Source organism: Wyeomyia smithii, chromosome 2 (genome assembly GCF_029784165.1).
Source record: "Wyeomyia smithii strain HCP4-BCI-WySm-NY-G18 chromosome 2, ASM2978416v1, whole genome shotgun sequence".
In the NCBI taxonomy this organism is placed as follows: domain Eukaryota; kingdom Metazoa; phylum Arthropoda; class Insecta; order Diptera; family Culicidae; genus Wyeomyia; species Wyeomyia smithii.
The window spans coordinates 138,036,991-138,058,371 of NC_073695.1; the positions used below are offsets into that span (position 1 = coordinate 138,036,991).

At 36.8% G+C, this 21,381-nt stretch overlaps 1 protein-coding gene across 1 annotated transcript in view; it reads left to right on the forward strand.

Moving 5' to 3' along the window:
• Positions 1 to 14,979: 14,979 nt before the first annotated feature.
• The window catches only part of LOC129723611 (apoptosis-stimulating of p53 protein 2), a 172,181-nt gene continuing 165,779 nt past the window's right edge, over positions 14,980 to 21,381 (forward strand). Inside the window, exons 1-2 of the mRNA XM_055677938.1 lie at positions 14,980 to 15,200; positions 15,259 to 16,678. Of these exons, the coding sequence (XP_055533913.1) occupies positions 15,181 to 15,200; positions 15,259 to 16,678 (1,440 nt within the window). The 5' untranslated portion in view covers positions 14,980 to 15,180. The remainder of the gene's footprint in view (positions 15,201 to 15,258; positions 16,679 to 21,381) is intronic.

Consider the following 21,381-nt stretch of genomic DNA (forward strand, 5'->3'; position numbering starts at 1 on the left):
CTTCGGAATTCAACCAATGGTAAATTTGGGCCAGGGCCCGGAACCAGTCGGAGATTTTGAGAAGGTCAACGAACTTATTACGTTCAACTTGGAACCTATTGGACCATTACCACAGTTGCCAACTACGGAAGACACATCTCTGGATTTGCATACGTTTGATGTACCAGAAAATGCTCAAGTACCCACAGAAGAGTCCATCGAAGTAGAACATGAGCTGTCACGAACGGAGCGAATGGAACTGGTTGAGGTTGTTAAAGGGTTCGATTACACTTCAAGCGAGAAGCTTGGTAGAACGAACATGATCGAGCATGAAATCGTGTTGAAGGAAGAAGCGAAGCCCAGGAACCAACCAACGTATAGCTGTTTGCCCAGTATACAAAAAGAAGTAGACGCAGAAATCGAGCGGTTTAAACAAATGGGCGTGATAGAAGAATGCTTCAGTGAGTGGACCAATCCGTTGGTACCAGTTCGGAAATCAAACGGCAAAATCAGAGTGTGTTTAGACTCTAGAAGATTGAACGCAATGACCGTGAAAGACACGTACCCGATTCGAGCATGTTAGAGATATTCGGTAGGCTAGAACACGCTGAGTATTTTTCAATCATCGATTTGAAGGACGCTTATTTTACGATCCCGTTGAAAGATGAATGTAAAAATTTGACAGCTTTTCGAACTTCAAAAGGATTGTTCAGGTTCAATGTGTGTCCATTTGGAGTAACGAACGCACCATTTACGATGTGTCGGTTAATGGACAAGGTTATTGGGTTTGACCTCATGCCGTCCGTGTTCGCCTACTTAGACGACATTGTGATCGCAACAAAATCATTATCAGAACACTTCCGGCTGTTGAAAATAGTCGCCGAGAGACTAAGAAAGGCGAATCTTACGGTGTCCCTGGGGAAATCGAAGTTTTGTCGGAAGCAGATAAAATATTTGGGGTACTTGCTGACGGAAAAAGGTGTTGCGATCGATGGAGCAAGGATCGTGCCTATTCTGGACTACGCAAGACCTAAAAACATCAAGGACGTTCGCCGGTTGTTAGGTTTGGCAGGCTTCTACCAACGGTTCATCAAGAACTATAGTCGAATAACCGTCCCAATCACAGATCTGCTCAAGAAAGCGAAAAAAAAGTTCGACTGGACGGAGGAAGCCGAGCAGGCCTTCACCGAGCTGAAGTCAGTATTGACATCTGCACCGATTTTAGCTAATCCGGATTTTAGTAAGCCATTTAGTATAGAATCTGATGCTTCGGATACGGCTGTTGGGGCAGCACTGGTTCAGGAACTCGACGGAGACACGACAATTATCGCTTACTTCAGTAAAAAGCTAAGCAGGACACAGCGAGCTTATTCTAGCGTCGAGAAAGAGTGTCTCGGAGTGTTGCTTGCGATTGAAAATTTCCGACACTACGTTGAAGGATCGCGGTTCAAAGTAGTCACAGACGCACGGAGCCTCTTGTGGTTGTTTACGATCTGAGTCCAGTCTGGCAACTCGAAACTTCTTCGGTGGGCACTAAAGATCCAGTCCTATGATATTCAGTTGGAATATAGGAAAGGATCGTGCAATATTACGGCCGATTGCCTGTCTAGATCAATCAACCTAATCGATCTAACATCCCAGGATATTGACTACGAGGAACTGGCCGAAAAGATTTCAACAAACCCAGCGAAGTTTTCCGACTACCGAATAACAGACGGGGTTATCTACCGGTACGTGAAAAGTAAAACCCGAGTCGATGACCCACGGTTCCGATGGAAAATGATTCCCCGAGCGGAGGAGAGACTACCAATCATCAAAACCGAACACGAGACTGAACATCTCGGAACGGAAAAAACCTTGCAAGCGCTGAAGCGTCGCTACATCTGGCCGGGAATGGTTGAGGATGTGAAAAAGGTTTGCCGTGAATGCCTTAAATGCCAAACCTCGAAGGCCGGGAACATCATCGTGACTCCGCCGATGGGCATGCAGAAAGAGTTTGTCGAGTACCCGTGGCAGTTCGTCACGCTAGATTATGTCGGCCCACTTCCAGCTTCCGGTAAAGGTCGCCATACCTGCCTGCTAGTCGCAACCGATGTTTTCAGCAAATTTGTTCTGATCCAACCGTTTAGGGAAGCGAAAGCGAACTCGCTAGTAGACTTCGTGAAAAACATGATCTTCCTGTTGTTTAGTGTACCAGAAGTCGTGCTGACGGACAATGGTACACAATTCACATCGAAAGCTTTCCGCGACCTACTTGCTGAATTCAATGTAAACCATTGACTTACTCCCGCCTATCACCCACAAGTAAACAACACAGAGCGTGCAAACCGGGTATTAACAACAGCTATACGGGCAACCATAAAACGACACAAGGATTGGGCGGACGACTTGCAAACAATTGCTTGCGCGATTCGCAATGCGGTGCACGAGTCGACAAAATACACACCGCATTTCGTTGTCTTTGGCAGGGAAATGGTATCGAATGGTCAAGAGTATGCTAGAATGCGAAACCAGCCCAGTACCCATCAAATGCAGAGTCAGGAAGCGGAAGAGAGAAGGAAGAAACTCTTCGACGAAATTAAGGATCAGTTGACAAAAGCCTACGAACGTCATAAAAAACAATACAATTTACGGTCGAACCCTGATTGCCCAAGCTATTCGATTGGAGAAACTGTACTGAAACGTACTTTTGAGCTGTCGGATAAAGCGAAAGGTTTTTGTGCAAAGTTAGCACCGAAGTTCGAACACGCCGTAGTTAGGAAAATATTAGGAAAACACTGCTACGAGCTTGAGGATACGAATGGAAAGCGACTTGGTGTCTTCTACGGAAAGCACCTGAAGAAGGCGCTTTTACCCAAGAAATGACTTTTTTTTTAGCTATGAAGCTCTTCGGAGTGACCAAAATTTCATGAAAAAAACACCATAAAGGTCATTTTATTTTTGAAAAAAGACCAACTGATTTTTTTCCGGCAGCAAATTACTTCTGTGAGGGACCAATTTTCGAAAATATTTTTCATAACAGGTCATTGGTTTTAGCTTAAGTAATTTGTATTAATATAGTGCATAAGATAGGAAAGTCGACCGGCCTGTGAGGGGGAATGATCACGAAGAGGAAGGAGCTCGGGCAATGACCTGATTTTAGTAGTGAAAATCACGAAGTTAGCGAGCCCATAGGCGATGACTTCGAATAAGATAAGTAGTGTGATTCCAACTACTTTATCGACTTTTCTTATTTAAGCTCGATTATTGGAACAAGTCACGTCAACTGAAGACCAATCCCCAACCTCACGTTGGAAAATTGGATGGACGTTCTCAAGCTATGAACCTTCTAAAAGGAACAACAGATTTCGGTAGCGAATTCCACCAGAAACACCAAAATGGTAAATGTAGAAGTATTACAAGGTCGAGACTTCCCTCCCTTGTTACTTTTTAAAAATATTTGTAAATAATGTAAATATTAGTGATTAGTACGCGCCTAACGTCTAGCTTAATTTTAGTATTAGTATGGAAATTGGTTAAGTAGTTTTTAAAAAACGCTCACGATTTTTCTACGATCCTTCTTGCAAAATTTCCTGTTTCATTTGTTTTTTAGAATTTATCGTTCATTGTATCCCATGGTTTTTTTTTCCGAGAACTTCTTCATAATTTTTCTGTAGTTTTTGGTAACTTTAGTACTGGTGTTCCTCTATACGTTTCCATCGTTTTGTTGGTCTGTTTCGGAAAATAGAAAACAGAAAAACAATTAGAATTTTTCTCACCTTACGATACGTCGGGTTTTCGATCCGGGTCGCCGGGTATCTGAAAAAAAATGGTCCCATAAGCAAAACAACGATAGATACATAAATAAGAAATACTTCCTTTCAATTCCTGATGAATTGCCGATTTTCTAGCTCCAAATCCGATTTTTTCCACTTGGGCAGACTGCGTGAATGTCGCCCATGCACAACTAGTTCACAGTCACTGACACTTTTCCGTTTGTTTTGGTTTGAGTACACTGAAAGAAATCGACACGACATTATAAAGTGTTTTGCACTTGAATTCGCCCTACTGGTCAAAACATGTAGAATTCATATGCGAAACACTTTAGAATTATTCATCGTGCAACACCTCATTTTCAAAAGGAAAACACTTTCAATCCTGGTGTTATGACATATAGACATAAAGTGTTTGGATTTTGAATCTCAAATAAATGTTTACCGAGCTTCGAATGATTTTTATTCGATTTAAAAATGAAAACAGTTTTATATGGATATGATTGCATATAATATTTTTGCCTTTCTCCTAGAAAGGTATAGCAATCACTTGCGAAACCGAAAGTATAAAAGTGCTCCAAAGGGCCGAATGGCATATATCACTCGACTCAGCTCGACGAGCTGAGCATTTTCTATATGTGTGTGTGTGTATGTGCAGATTTTTATTCTCACTCATTTTTCTCAGAGATGGCTGGACCGATTTTAATGAAATTAATTGCAAATGAAAGGTCTTGTTGTCCCATAAGACCCTATTAAATTTGATTGTAATCGGATTTTTAGTTTAGAAATTATGTATCAAAATGTGAAAATCACGAAACATCATTATCTTGAAAAATACACAACCGATTTGAACAAAATTGGTTTCAAATGAACCTTAAAAACCCTTAACTTTTGAATTTTATGAAGATTGAACTTGTGGTTCAAAAGTTATGAAAAGAAACGTGTTCTGAAGACTGTTTAATCTCACTCATGTTTCTCAGAGATGGCTGGACCGATTTTCATAAAATCAGTTTCAAATGACAGGTCTAGTTGCCCCATAAGACCCTATTGATTTGTTTTGCAATCGGACTATTACTTTGCCTGTTATGTTTAAAAATGTGAAATCAGGCTATGAGAAGGAACATATTCCGAAGACTACTTGGAATCACTCACTTTTCTCAAAGATGGCTGACCCGATTTCCACAAAATTAGTGTCAAATGAAATGTATAGCTGCCTCATAACACCCCATTGAATTTTACTGTAAGCGGACTGTAACTTCGTCTGTAATGTATCGAAATGTGAAAATCACGAAACTTAATTATCTCAGAAACTACACAACCGATTTGAACAATATTGATATAAAATGAACGAGCTAGTTAAGACGTAACTGATGAATTATGATTGAACACGTGGTTTGAAAGTTTGGCTGCCCTATACGTTCCCATTTCATTTATTTTTAATCGAACTTAAGCAACCGTTATGTATTAAATTTTTAATTAAACAACGGAAGTCTATTATTTCAAAGATTACATGACTTATTTGAACATAACTAGTGTCATACGAACAAGTCATCTCTCAAACTTACAAATAACAAACTTCATAACAATTTGATATGTGGCTCAAAAGATATGGAAAGAAAAGAAATTCAAAGGCTATTTAAAACTATACCTGCTTTGATTGATATATGTGGTCTCAACATAATTTAAATGTGGTATCGTACTATTTGAACGTTCCAAATTCATTGATTCCTTGCGATGTGCTTAAAGTCTGCAAATTCACGAAGAATCGGCCATAGGATATGATCAAAGTCAAAAAACAAATCGTTTGAAATGAATGGTTTTATCGAAATGACAAAATCTTCGACTTTTGGCTTTTGGCGCCCTATTTCTGAATATATTCATATTGGGTGGTATTCGGTCATTTTCAGCAGATTTTCTGGCATCAATCTGAAACCGGAAATACCCATATTGGGAGGTATTTAGTTATTTTGGTTGTTTTCCAGAAACTAACAGTGGTCGTCTTTAAATTAAAAATGGTGTCAAGGGTCAATGTTTGGTTTCTATGCATCATCTCGATTACGGAAATATCCATGTTGAGTATCATTTGGTCATTTTCGACTGTTTCCTAAAAGTTGCCATTTAGCGATTCACAATGGTGCCTGAGGTCAATTGTTAGCTCATTGCATCATTCTCGTTCCAGAGATACTCATATTGGATGGTATTTGGTTATTTTAGGCTGTTCTTCACAAACCGGAAGTCGCCATCTTGGATTTCAAAATGGTATTTAAAATAGTTTCTGGCCTCTGAGCGTCATTCTGGTTGAAGAAACACCCATATTGGGTGTAATTCGATCATTTTCCGCTGTTTCCCAGGAACCGAAAGTCGCCAACCTAGAATCCAAAATGGGGTCTGTGGTCAATTTCAGTAGCTGTGTAGTATTTGTTACCATCAAAAACATTCACCTGCCAAATATGGTTCCATTTAGTTGATTAGTTCGCGAGATGTGCAGAAATTTGTGGAGACACATGTGCTTCCATAAGAGGGGAGGGGGGGGGCGTCGAACCATTATGGACATATTTATTACCCTTTAAAACATCCACATACCAAATTCGGTTTCATTTGCTTGGTTTGTTCTTGAGTTGTGCAGAAATGTATGTTTCATTTGTATTGGACCCCTCCTTTCCAGAAGAGGGAGGGGTCTCAAACTCTCATAGGAACCTTTATCGGGACCAAAATCCCCTTCATACAAATTTTCACGTCGATCGGTTCGGTAGTTTTCGAGCCTATATGGATCAAACAGACTGACAGACCGGACTACATTTTTATATGTATAGATTACAACATCAATATTTCAGAACCTAAAGAGTGAATATACATTTATTGGATTGAAGCGTGCATGTAAATCTATTTTTACAAATAAAAGTTTGAATGAGAAAGGCTGGGTCTGACCGCAAGGTGGATTAATTCAGGTTTTTTTTTATAAAATTTAAATTTCACTATAAAAATTCATCACCGAATATAAACTATCCTTTTCTGTTGAAGAAGCCTGCAAAGCAAACAATGATTCAAATTAGTTTAATATAAATAATTGATGTTTTAGTAAACAAATACTTGCCTCTAGCGTAAAGATGTTTTCATCAGAATCTTTGTGATCTTGTGCTGGAAGACGAAATAAGATTAGAATTCGATTCTTTTACGTGACATAAATCACTTACCTTCCAAAAATTTACAGATGTAGTCTGGAAAATCCTCAAACTTCTGAGCCGTATGACACTCGTTTACTTTTCATCTGTCGCCATTTCTCTACTTTTCAGCCCAAACGGCACATCATTTGACATATAAAAACAAAACAAATCAACTGAAAGTGTTTCGCACATGATAATCACTGTAATACGTGTAGTTTTTTTCGTTGTTCGTTCTTATTTTACTCCGGGTGGCTCTCGGGAAACAGCCCCACTATTGCCGCTGAATCGAACAGAAAGATTTGGCGTTGGTGTTCCGCCTGTGATGATAACGCTTATTTTTCGGACACTCGTGTTTTCCGCGTTTCGATAAGACGGTTGTTTTTTGGCTAAGCGGAGTAGTGGTTTTATCGTACGCGCGGCGGAGTAATTCTTCCATTCAACAATTGCTACCGTTTCTTTATGTCGTTTCGGGACAATTCTTCCACAACCTCCAGCCGAGCATTCATTAAACAATATTTTTCCATTGGAATTGCTTTGAGCATTATTCCAAGATCGATGTTTCGCATTAAAATCATCGATGATTAAAAATTTAGATTTATTTCTTGTGAGTTTTTGCACATCTCCCTTGAAATAATTTTTTCGCTCACCAGTGCATTGAAAAGGCAAATACACTGCGGCTATAAATAAAATGCCAATACTGGTTTCAATTTCAATTCCCAAACTCTCGATAACTTTGGTTTCAAGATGGGGTAAAACACGATGTTTTATTCGACGGTGGATAACTATTGCAACTTCACCACCGGCAACATCAATTCTATCAAACCTATGAACAGAGCCGAATTTACGATTGTGGGGGCCCGGGGCCCAGTTTACAGTGGGGGCCCCAGAATAAAACAAACCCGTTTTTTATCGTACGAGTTAAAAACACTTATTTCTCATTGGAAAGTTACCAAAAATTTGCTAGAATTTTTTCTTACGAGTTTTTTTTTGCAGAGAACTTATTGATTGAATAATCAACATTCAGCTCCTTCAGAATATTGTACTCTCAACTTGACAATGCTAAGTTTGACAGCCTTTCACTCTTCATAGTCGTACGCAACCTATTTTCAATCAGTTTCATCTTCGATAAAGACCTTTCTCCAGTTGCGTTCGAGATCATTAGGCTCAAATAAATAAATGTATGCAACTGCTCGAAATCCGGGATTTTTTTCTTGATATCTGAAAAATAAAAACCTACCGCAATTCAAAAAAAATGCTATCCGCGAGCAAAAATTTGCACACAATTTGAGAAAGACTGCGCAAATATAAGGCTACGCTGGCAATAATCTACAGAACCTAGGAAAAAACTAGGGGTAAGCGGGGTAAGACCGCCCCCTTAAGCAATTCTGTTTATAGAAAAAAAAGTTGCGGCTGCAATTTCATTTTTTCTTCGCTAAGAAGTTCTTCTATTCAATACCCGCATTTAAAAAATAGAAGAACTGAAATATTTTTGTTTATTTTCCAGTTTTTTTTTCAATTTTTAAAAATTCATTGAAAATGTGCAGATCTTTTTCATGCGGGGTAAGCCCGCCCACCAGCGGGGTAAGATCGCCCACCATTTTTTGAGGATAAACAATATTTTTAGGGCCGAAACGGTTGATTTTATCGGTATAGTGTCTCTGACAAAGTTGTGGATGGTATTTTTTTTCTTTTTAAATAAAATATACACTGTGAAAAATCTGAAAAAAAAAATTTCTAAGTTCAACTTACTTTGTTTTCTGATTATTCAAGTTCAGATCAATGTTTAGGTAACTTTTTTGGTTTTCAAAATAAATAGATTTTTCAGAATTGGGGGTTTTCAAGATATTTAATTCATAATATACCTATCTTTAAGCTAAAAATTAAAACTCATTAAACCTGTCTGTATGATTCTTTTGAAGACTTATTATGTATAGAAAAATACTAATAATTATTCTTTCGTTTATTTATATTTTCAATTTTCTGTTTTTTTTTTGAAGAACAAAATTATCAACGACTCTATACACCAAACAAACCGTCCAAAAAAAAATTCTTCACAAAAATTTAGCTATTAATGTTTCTATTACTCCATGATCCAACAACCATAAAATTTTAGCTTACCTTTTGTAGATTTTACAGGCAAAAACATATATTTTCAAATAAATTTAAAAAAAATATATTTTTAATTCTATTCTTATATCTTTTCTTTAAATTTTTTTAGAGTGTGTATTTTTTTCGGAAGTAAAAAACTACTATTTTCAATTCTGCCGGAGACGTCATACCAATCAAACAAACCGTCATGGCTCTAAAATCATTTTGGTTCATTAACACCATTTTCACACAGGTTTACTTTTTTCAAAAATAAGTCTTGTTAAATTATATTACTGGAAAAGCTTCAACCAAATCGAAAATGGTCGATTAACATCGATGTCTTATGTGGCTTCCCTTTGTAGTGTCGAGGCATTTGGGTCTTGAAGTAAAACAACAAGCAGTTGGATACGTTGCGGTTTTACCCCTTGTATAGTGGGCGACTTTACCCCCAGTGGAACATTTTCATATTTGACCGAAAAAGTAGTCAAAATTACAAGATTACTCATGGCCTTCGATATTCCCGAAAGAAGATAGATTCAGGCAAGCGATTAAACGTATATTCACGAACAAAACAATAGATTTTTAGACTGAAAAACCTTAAGTCCCGTTGCCGCAAAACAATAGCGCATTGACTGGTTGCCAGCTGAAAGGTTGTTTTTGATTATTTCTGCGACCGTTCGCGCACTATCAAAACAGAAAAACGTGCAAAATGTTATGTAATTATACTGTGACAGACACGTTAAAGAAATTTTTCAATTATTTTATAACTTGGTAGTAAAACTACAGTGGGCGGTCTTACCCCGCAGGGCGGTCTTACCCTGTTTACCCCTACACACTTCTGCAGGTCAATAAAATCTGCACACGGACTCTGAAAATCTGCATTATGCAACGCAAATCTAGTATCCCTGATTCGGACAGGTAAACTTATTTTCGGAATCAACAGCAATGTATTAAAAAAACTTGTGGATTATCTTCTTTCCTGCTTGATTTCCCATGCGCGCTGGTTCGATTCAAATGGTGTGTTAATGTGTGTCATTCCAAGAGAATCGAAGGTGAAATCTTATGGATGTGGTTGTGATATTGGCGCTCGCGAAAAAATAACACTGAAGGAAAGTTTCAGATTGAAATGGTCTGTTCAAATTTTCTTACTGTAAATTGAACTTTTGATTGAATCTCATTTTTGATAGAGAAAAGAACTTTTTCTCGTTTTGTGGGGGCCCGGGGCCCGGGCCCCCTGGGCCCCCCCTTAAATCCGGCTCTGCCTATGAACTATATAATTTGGGTTTCTTTTTAGTTTAATATTTGGCTTTAAAAGCGTTTCAGTCACAACTGCAATATGCACATCGTGGACTGTTAAAAAATTGAAAAATTCATCCTCTTTCGCTTTTAAAGAGCGAGCATTCCAATTTAGAAAGTTTACAGCATTATTTAAAATCATTGCTGAATTTCAATTTCATAACAATGTTAGTTGTAAATTTCATACCTACTTGAACAGCCTTAAACATCGAGTTACAGTTCAACAAAGCAATCTTTTCGGGTGTTGGAATACCTAAATCAATACTGGCTGACTTTTAAGCACCAAAGACGAATGGTTTGTTACTGTTTGAATTTGAAATACAGTGATCACCCGACTATATCTCACCCTGATGATTTTTGGCGTGATAAAATAGGGAAAGTGATAAAATCGGGAAATTTTTAAAAAAATTTTTTTTATTGATGTTGTTAAATCAATAACTAAATACGTAAAATCAGCGATTTTAATTTTTCTTGGAAAATTTATCTGTACAAACATATGAAAAAAGCTGCAGTTGTTTTTTCATAAATCGATATATCTGAATAATGACAAAAGATAGAGAAAAGCTGTCAAGGGATGAATTTAGGAAAACTGTCTGAGCTTTTATAAAAATATTTTAAAAAATCAATTTGAGATCGTGTACTGTAGATGTAGATGTAGATGATTCAGTTCCCTAAAACTTTTCTGAACAAACCTAAAAAAATGAAAAAGCCTAAAAAAATCGATGTGAAGTTGCAAATATATTACAATTAGGTTTTTTATTCGTTCATGTTTTTGTTTGAATTGGTAAAATGAATTACTTGCTTTTTTGTAGCGCAGTACCATAAGCAAAATATTAGATGTTCTCACAACACTAAACTTTGCCGAAGACAGCATGCTGATATCTCTCACATATTGCAACCAGAAAAATCTTAAAATGTAAATAACGATTTCAATGCCTTCTCATAGAAAACTTTATGTTGCTTGCAATATGTAAGAGATAGAAACATGATGTCTTCTGTAAAGTTTCTTGTTTTGAGATCACCTAATACTTCGCCTAAGACACCAAGCGTCTATCTTTATCTAATGAAAAGTAAATATTCTATCTCACTTTTAGAAGGATTGATCATCCAGCTTTCTACATCGAAGGATGCGTTTTCAAATATTTTGAAACTTCTCATATACATATTATAAGGTTATGATAAACATTTGTATCACTATTCAATTATTCGCACGATAACAGCAAAATGTAACATTGTGCATCGGTTGAATTTTTAATGTAAACTGCATCCAGAATGATACACAGAATTATGAAAAATATCTTAAATATTGAAGCGTAATAGAAAATCAGTTCACCCTGACATTTTTTTAATGAAATGTTTTATGATGATAAAATCGGGTGGAAAATGTGATAAAATCGGGGGTAGATAAAAACGGGTACAGATATAATCGGGTGATTACTGTATTACTTGAAAGGACACTGGCATATGAACAGCCTGGTGTTGCCTGAACAGGATTATTTGTCTGAAATTTGTTATCTGAATTTAAATTATTACCTACAGACACACCTGCTAATGAAAGTGCTGGTGATGCCTGAACAGTATTGAAAGTCTTTTGATTACCCACATTGACAACAGGTTGTTTAGAATTCCTACATTGTCTGGAAGCAATAATTTTTGACCTTACAGGACAATTAAAGAAATTAGATTTGTGATTTCCCCCGCAATTTACACATTTGAAACCATTAGCGGTCTCTTTCACGGGGCAGATATCTTTCGTGTGACTAGTGTCACCACAAATCATACATTTAGCTGCCATATGACAGTTTCGAGTTCCATGACCATAGGCTCGACAATTCCGACATTGCGTAAGATTATGTCCATGTCTCTTGAAATTTTCCCACTTTATTCGTACGTTAAATAAAACACGTGCTTTTTCCAAACATTTCAAATTATTTACTTTGGTACGATCAAAATGTACTAAGTAATTTTTCTGGTGTATTCCAGTTTGATTAATTTTGGCATTAGCCTTTCGTTTCATCAAAATTACTTGGTTGGGGGCAAAACCAAGTGATTATGATAAACAATCTTTAATTTCATCAATAGTTTGATCATTTGAAAGACCTTTCAAAACAGCCTTAAACGGTCTCTCGTTTTTGGCATCAAAAGGATAAAATTTATACATCTTTTCAGTCAAATACTGTAAAAGATGTTTATGGCCATCAAAATATTCGGCCAAAATACGAATTTCGCCTTGGCGGCCAATTTGAAAAGTACTTTCACATCCGACAGAAATGATGAAAGTTTTGATCGAAAAGCTTTAAAATTTGCTACAAATACCACAATAGGTGGAACTTTAACCTTCTTCATAACTCTTGTTCGCATGACACATTAATAGTTAAATTTAACCGGCAAACTAGTACTGATGCAAATATCGATAGTTTTGATCACCAGTTAAAACATGGTCGCTATATGACCGCTGTGATTGAGTTGTTTTGACAATGTATATGGTTACTGCTTTTCTAACTCTCATGGTATTTTCAACCATGAACTTTTTCAAGGTGACAATTATCATGGTAATAACTAAAAAATTCTGTGATTGTTGCGATAACCATGGGTGTAAGGTCAATACTAACATTTTTTTTCTCTGTTTACCATATAGTTTGATAGCACTTGATTTTTGAGAGTAGGTTGTGTTTCCATGTAATTCTACTACAAAAAATCGAATACATACCCTTTTATCGAATACCGTCCGCAGATACGTATTTTGGTTGCTACATGCAACCATCATCAGTGCTTATGTGGACTGTTGAAGAGCATAACTGAGTAACCCCCTTTTTATATGCGTGTAGGTAGAAGTAGGTAGATGGAAAATTCCTAAATTGAAGTTAGGTAGTCATATTATTTGTTGTAGTTGTTTTTTGTCCTGTACTGGATCTAGGGTTTTTCGGTAGGATTTTGAAAAGCCATGAAAAACGATTACCTACGTCTCTATTGAGCAAAAATCCTACCGAGCATATGGCAGAGGTCACCAAAGCATGCAAAGTTTCCAAAAATGATCCACCACACCTTTTCAAATCAAAAGTGGCTGAACATGTAGCACTGGTCGCAGTGGTACAATGTCCCCAACAAGGAAAAAACATGTAGCAGCCGAAATACGTATCTGCGGACGGTATTCGATTAAAGGGTTTTCGATTTTTTGTAGTAGAATTAAATGGAAACATAACCTATTCTCAAAAATCAATTCCATTCTACTAAGACGCTCGAAAAGAAATTTATTTGATAGCCCTTGGTTGTTTATGATTTTTGAAAATAACACAGTGCCTTCGTTCATCCATGTTTTCAAGTACACCACCTTAGTTTGTAACTAACATGCAATGAAAAAACGTGATAACGGGAAATAAAAATCTTATTTATCAGATAAAATTAAGATTTGTCTTCGGATGGTGGTGGGGCACATTCGGGCACTTACCAAATTTGTGTTTGATTGTTGTTTATTAACAAATATCGATTTAGACTGATTCTCAGTTCTAAAAATGGTTCGGAACTACAAAAGGAAAACCGAAAGAGCAAGCATCAACGAAAATGAGCTGGGGAGAGTTTCTAAAGAAAGAATGTCTTTGAGACACGCTTCAGATACCTGCGGAATTAAAAGAAGTACCTTGGTCTGTCGTCTGAAAAATCAGAGAAACGAAAAAACGGAAGAATCAGAAAGTTTCTCGTCCAAAAACTCAGATCAACAAGTATTTACGAACATGGAAAAAACATTTCTAGAGAAATATTTGATCGAAAGTTTCCAAGGCGATTGAAAAATTGTTTCTCAGTGTCCTGGAACACTTGAATAAGGTTCCAGAAAGCAGCGTTAGAGATCCAATTTTGCTGTTGCTTGACAATCACGAATGCCATTGTACTTTGAACCAATAAAATATTGCCGAGAAAATGGCATAGTTCTTGTATCCCCTTTATAGCCAGTTTGCTCGATTTTTATTTTATGAAATAAAAGGTTTCGAAGTTTGCGAAGCATCTGATCTCAGTCTCTGTTTATATGGAAGAAATAGTTGAAAAACACAAAATTTTCATTAATCTAGAAAAGTTTTTCAACACTCCGAAAGTGCCCCTGGAATGTCCGAAACTACCCCACACACAGGGCACATTCGGACAAAAAATCAATTTTGAAAAATTCAAATAAATCAATCGAAATCGCATCATCGCACACAATTAACACGCTTATATGATACTCTGATGTCCAAGCAACAGCCAGGATGAATTCAGATTTTTTTAAAAGATAACAAAAAATATTAAAAATTATGGTAGAAAAATTGTCCGAAACTGCCCCCCTCTCCCCTATTATAACGTTTCCAATACAGTAAGGTCGCTTTTTACGCAGTTTTTTTTTTACGCGGATTGCTTTCCTCCGTTACTAAAAAACGGCACAAGATATCGACCTCATTTCAATCACGTTTTCCGTTTTAGGCCACGAGTGATCATATACCAGTTTTCAAAAAAATTCACAATTTTTGGTGTAAATACTCAAAATTTAAAATATTGAATTTTGGTCTCTAGATTGGCCACTATCATATTCAAACGAGGTTTTAACGTTTTAGGACGGTTTCTTTGTTATATTTGCAACTCAAAAAAGTCGTTTTTTACGCGGGCCCATACAAATTTGGAACGCATCCCCCGCGTAAAAAACGACCTTAGTGTACTGATGATTTTTTCGGTTCTCTTTACAGTACCGTAATCAACTATCATTGCAACAAGATGCCAGACTTCATTTACAACGGGAGGCATTGCAAAAACGCCAAGCAGAACTCCAGTCAGTAGACCAACGTATATTAGAATTACAAGGTAGGCTTCATAAGAAGCGCATATCGAATATAACTCACCATCAGTCATTATCCTCTCAAGCATCACTCTTGGATAATATGTGTTCAAATCATGTAAGGTAATGTTCCAAAGAAATAATGTAAAAACATTTTAACTGGCTAACTTATGTATTAAAGATCAATATCTTCAAATTTTTATCCTCATCTACGATTGCCAAGGAATAATATAGTTGCCGTTGAGCCATTTTCTCACATACCACAAAAAACCATCGCTGTGGCGAATAATGGAAACAAAACTAGTGTGTTGAACAATCTTATTCAAACAGAAATGCGCACTGTATCTGCCGATATATCAACTGATACCAACTTAGCAGCAGAAAGTGACGAAATTAAACTAGCTGCCAAACAGAAAAGAAAGGAACTTATGCTAAAAACAAACATAATACAGGATTACGACGAATCGTATAACTATTCGAAAGCACCTGCCATACGTACTTTTCCCATTCAAAGCTGTAATGATATAATTATAATCGATCGTGAGATATCCCGAGATGAAGACGCTGAATACAATGTATACTTTTGTAATCGCAATGATGACACGGACGACGGCAATTCAAGCGCACTCAACAAAAATGTTTCAGAAACATCATCAAATGCTAATACAAATGTATGCGACAACGATAAAGATATTATCCATCTATCTACTACTGTTTACAGCAAATCGTCATCAATTTCGAACGAGCCTGTTCGAATCACAGTCGATGATAAAATTTGTCCTGCTGAAGAACAAATTACACGCACCAACCCAATAATGATAAATCAAAGTTGGGATTCTTCACACACTATACTTCACAGAATTCCGTCTGGAAATTTAGTAGTGCCACCACGGAAGCCAAACAACAATATTATCAACATGAAGCCTAACAGTACTTCAGTTGTCAAAATTAACATGGTTATGCCTCAATCGCAGCAACCACTCGCGAGTTGCTCAAAAGTTTCAGAAAAGCTTAAACCTGCCTTGCCACCCAAACCGATCAAAAGAAACAATCCTATCTCTTCAAATAACACAGAATCTGGTTACAACGAAAATAGCATATGTGAATTGAACGACATATTGAATAAACCTACTATTGCTTTAGATAATCAGCCAATAAAGGCTAAGCCCTTAACTATAAAGAAATCTCCAAGTTGTGAGCAACCAAAACTAAAACATTCAAATTACAAAATGCTCAATGTAGCTAATAATCGTGCTGTCGACACACCATCATCAGATGATACAAAACAACCGCTGCCTACTGATATTGAAAAATATGATGATGTTTTTCTACATAACGACGACCATACTAACAAATTCAATGATATCGAACGATCATGCAATAAAAACATTAGCGAACATCATCACAGTGATGAGTATTCGGAAAGCTTTCAAGACAAACCCATTGAAGAGGTGTCTCTGCGTAAACGTGGATTTTCATCTATGGTCATTACTAATAGCCAAACAAAATTAGCTCGGCGCGTGAGTTTTGACCCTTTGGCGCTACTGTTAGATGCTAGCTTGGAGGGTGAGCTAGAACTAGTACAGAGAACTACTTTACAGGCAAGTACTATCAACCAGTGTTAAAGCAAAGCAAAGCCTTGGTGCTACATTCCGATTCGGAATTTGACCTTCTGTTTACTATACACAGACTTCGCAGCCAACCGTTAAGTGTACAGGGCAATTGCGGGGCTAGCGCTACGATCCTACTGACACTAACAGTCACTCCCGAGTCAAGACTCGAACCTACGACGACTGGTTTATTAGGCCAGCATCGTACCTCGAGACTAGCTGGGGAGATGTGTACCAGTGTTACGCACTATCGAAATCGATGCGCTACTGCAAAGTGGATTTCACTTAGAGCAAGCGCACCGGTGAGTTGCCATTTGAGTTGCTATTTTCACAACGCTGGCCGTTGCTATTTTGGATAGCAACCGATGTTCGCACCGGTCGTTGCTGTTGGGGATTACCAATTCATCTATCTCTTGTTAAGACCGGCGCTTGCCAATTGCTAAAGACCGTCACTAGCTAGCGTTAGCAAAATGTTTATGTGTGTCGTATTTCCCAGAAATTCTGCGCATCTAGTAATAACCAATTTATCTGTCCGTCAATTGTTTCTGGAATGATCTGCGTTTTTCTGCTTCATAAAATGTCCCCTTTATTTCAAGCAACTCTGTTTTAACTTTGTTTCAGTTTTCCCAAATTATCGATAACACATTTCTGTTGAGCAAGATCGCGCTAAATGACCTATGGTCGAATATCGATCATTTTGACGTGGGACTACGTCTTTCTTTACTATACCAAGGTACATTCTGTGAAAACTGGATTGAACATGTAACGTTTTTGGTTGGCGGAATGGAAGATTTTAGATGCTAATAGCGCTCAAACATCTGTTCCGATTTCAATAGTTAATATATCGTTGGAAAGCTAAAATATACAAGATTTGTATAACATGATAATTTCAGTTACCATTTTCTTATTACTCCGTGAAAATTGCGGAAAAGTTTGAAGGTCGAATATCCACATACATTTTTCATACGATTGGTATATTTCCCTAACGCAGACTTCAAAAACATAGACGAAATGATTTCACGCATTCAGTCATTGGCTAGCAATGCCAGCCAATTGGCATCGCATTCATCACCCAACTAAAGCGACGAAGAAAGAAAGGAGAGATGCTTCCACGTGATTGGTTCTTCCCCCAATCACCCAAGTTACCCACAATGAGTGACGCTATAAAAGGATATTCCGTGTTGAGAGAAGCTCATTCCCTGGTCGACCGTCAAGGCGAACAGTTCGGCTTCCCTTCGATCTGAGTTGGACCCCACCAGTGGTAATCTAATTCAGATATCGTTGTTGGAATACAGCCCGGAATCGGACGTGAATGGCACTGGGGACTATTGGAAGCCGTTGGAAGGGACCATTGGAAGACTTGGAAGCCGTTTGGGTGCTGCCGATAGTGTAGGTATAGTGTGTCGTACATCAAGCGTGTGTGTCTGAGTAGCGTGTGGGTGTGTGAATAGCGTGTGTGTGTATGTGTGAGTGGCGTGTAAGTAACGTGTGTGTATGTGTAAGTAACGTGTGTGTATGTGTGTGTTTGGATGTGTGTGTCACTGTGTGTGTGTAAGTAGCGTGGGTGTGGGTGTAAGTATCGTGTGCGTGTCTGAGTAGCGCGTGTGTGTGTATGTGTGTGTATGTATGTGTGTGTATGTATGTGTGTGTATGTATGTGTGTGTATTACGTGTATGTGTGTATGTGAGTATAACATGTGTGTGCAAAAATGTATTTATTCGAGGTAAATATATTTATGACAGAATACTTGTATAGGAAAAAGTCAATTATTTTTCCTGTTAGTACTTCAATTAGTATTTCTATGAAAATGACCATAATTTTATGCTAGTTATTTTCAGCACTGAACTTGTTTTTCGTTTATTTGTAACATGGGACTGACCAAAATTCATATTTTTCTAATCAATTTAGCAACAAAAAGCTTTTTTTTTGCGAGCACCGGGTATGTGAAAAAGTTTTTGAGGTTTAAACAAAAAGTGATGAGAAATTACATGGGGCTGTTATGCATTTATGGGCAGTTCATGTGGGTATTGGTATTGGTATGCTGTGGTTTATGACAGGTGTATGTGTTTTTTTTTGTGAAAAGTTCATGGATTATTGTGTATGGTATTTGTACGTTTGGTGTGTGTTATATACTATGGCTCTGGCAGAATTAAATCTTTACACCCATCAAAGTAACACGGCAAGCCTACGTTTGTGCACTCAAGCACATACCCTCTAACTTTTTGATTTGAATAAAACTTTGCACACGTATTTGGCTTTGGCATAGGTTTTATTCGAAGCATTGTAGCCCAGAAACCGTTGGTTGTATAGAAAAACTGTCTGAGAATGAGTTGTAGGGAATTAAAAATGCATCATAAAAAAATTATACACAGTACAAAAAAATTATTTTTTGACCAAAAAAAGTTAAAAATAAACATTCAATTTCAATTAAAAAAAAGAGTTGAATTTTTTTTAATATTTTTAAAATAAACTTGATGTTAATACGCAACTTTAAAAAATACTCCAGGATGGAGAAATGAAAAATATTTTTATGGTAGATTTATTTTTTTATAAAAATTCTAATTCAAACATTTTTCAAAATATTTGTATTCTGATGAATTTAAAAGATGCAGAGAGTCATTTTGAATTAAAAAGCTCTTGGTAGTTAACATTCTCAAGGCATCGGTTTTCGAGTTATTCTGAATTCAAGCTCGAAAAATTATTAAAATTTAGGAAAATACACGTGTTTCTTAATTGGTCCGTGGTTCTCCAGCAAAAACCATACGTTCATTGGAATGCTTGATCAAAACCTACACGCCTACCTACACGTTCCCCCTTGCCGAATGTTTTATAAAAAAATATGTTTGTCGTGCAACACTACCTACTTGTTTACTAATAATAACTGTTTGTAAAGTACGCTACCAATATCCTATAATATCTGTTTTCGTATATAAATACGACTGCACTTCTCTAGAAGTGTTAGTAAAAGTATGCATCTTGTGAAAATGGAATACCAAACCCAAGTGCTGTAAACCCTTTCTGATCATCGGTGCTCATCAAGCTTTCGCAAATTAAACGAAAACGTTATTGCAAAATTGAAAATATTGAACTGTCTAGCTCATTTTAATACGTCTTTATCAATTTGTGATTCGTGTAGATTATATTGTATCGAAGTGAAAGATTAATTTGATCTCGAAGAGCATCCACACAATTCATTCATGGAACCATTAACATCAGGATGTGGAAGAAACATTCTACCGACGGAGTTGCAACCATCTGCATCTGTATACGAATTGGCGGAGATATCAAGAAAGCATTCAAAAATAATACTCCAGAACATAGAAAATTGAGTTATTCAACAAAGGCCTAGCTGGAATCAACGTATCACCGATATCACTGGCAAAGCTCAATAAGAAAAAATATCCTAAAAAAGTATCTGAACATTACTGACGGTATAAGAAAAAACATTTTTGATTTTGATGCTGAAGAAGACCTGGATTTATTGAAACGTAAAGCGAGAGACTTCGACGAGATGATTTTGCAGTTAAAAGAAAAAATTACTGCGCCCGAATGCTCGAGGGAAGATAAAGTAAGAATATTTTCGGTTCTACCGAAATCTTGGAACCAACAAACGATAACAGAATAGTTTGAAACAACGGAATACATTGTGAAACAGGCTCGGCGCATGTCAGAGGTTAGTGGAACATTGGCTATTCCTGACGTGAGGCTTGGACATGGATTGCCCCTGGAAGTAAAATACGAGGTACTGCAGCTTTATGACAGTGACCACGTCAATAGAGCCATGCCAGGGCAAAGGGACTACGTTTCAGGGAGAAAAGATGGTAAGCGACAACTTGTGCACAAGCGACTCTCAATGAATGCAATTCGTGAGGCTTACGTTTATTTTAAAGATATCAGCAAAACTGATATTGGGTTGACTTCTTTCAGAGCTATGAAACCTAAGCATTGTAAATTACTTGGAAGCTCAGGATCTCATAATATTTGTGAGAATACTGAATTGATGATACACAGTCTAAAGAAATATTCATTCCAAAATGATTCTGAATTTTACTTTGAACAACTGTTATGTAGCTCAACTACACGATCCAAATATTGTTATCTCCGCAAATTTGAACATTGCCCAAGCCGTTTAGATTTTGAAAACAGTTTTTTCAAAGAACTTGAGGAACCTTGTGTGAGAGAAATACATTTCCTACAATGGATTGCAATAGATCGATGTAATATAGAGACACTCGTGAAACCAATTAATAAATTTGTAACTTATTTTTGTGAAAAGTTGTAAATGACTTTCTGCATCTTTTAAAATCATCAGAATAAATTTTTTTTGAAAAATGTTTGAATTAGAATTTTTATAAAAAAAAAAAATCAATCTACCATATAAAAATTATTTTTCCTTTCTCCATCCTGGACTTTTTTTTAAAAGTTGCGTATTAATTTCAAGTTTATTTAAAAAAAAATCAGCTCATTTTTTTAATTGAAATTTAATGTGTATTTTTAATTTTTTTTTGTCAAAAAAAATTTTTTTTTGTACAGTGTATAATTTTTTTATATTGCATTTCTAATTCCCTACAACTCATTCTCAGACAGTTTTTCTATACAACCAACGGTTTCTGGGCTGCAATGCTTCGAATAAAACCTATGCCAAAAGGCATACGCTCTTTTAGAATGTTACTCATGGGTGTAAAAAATCTCTC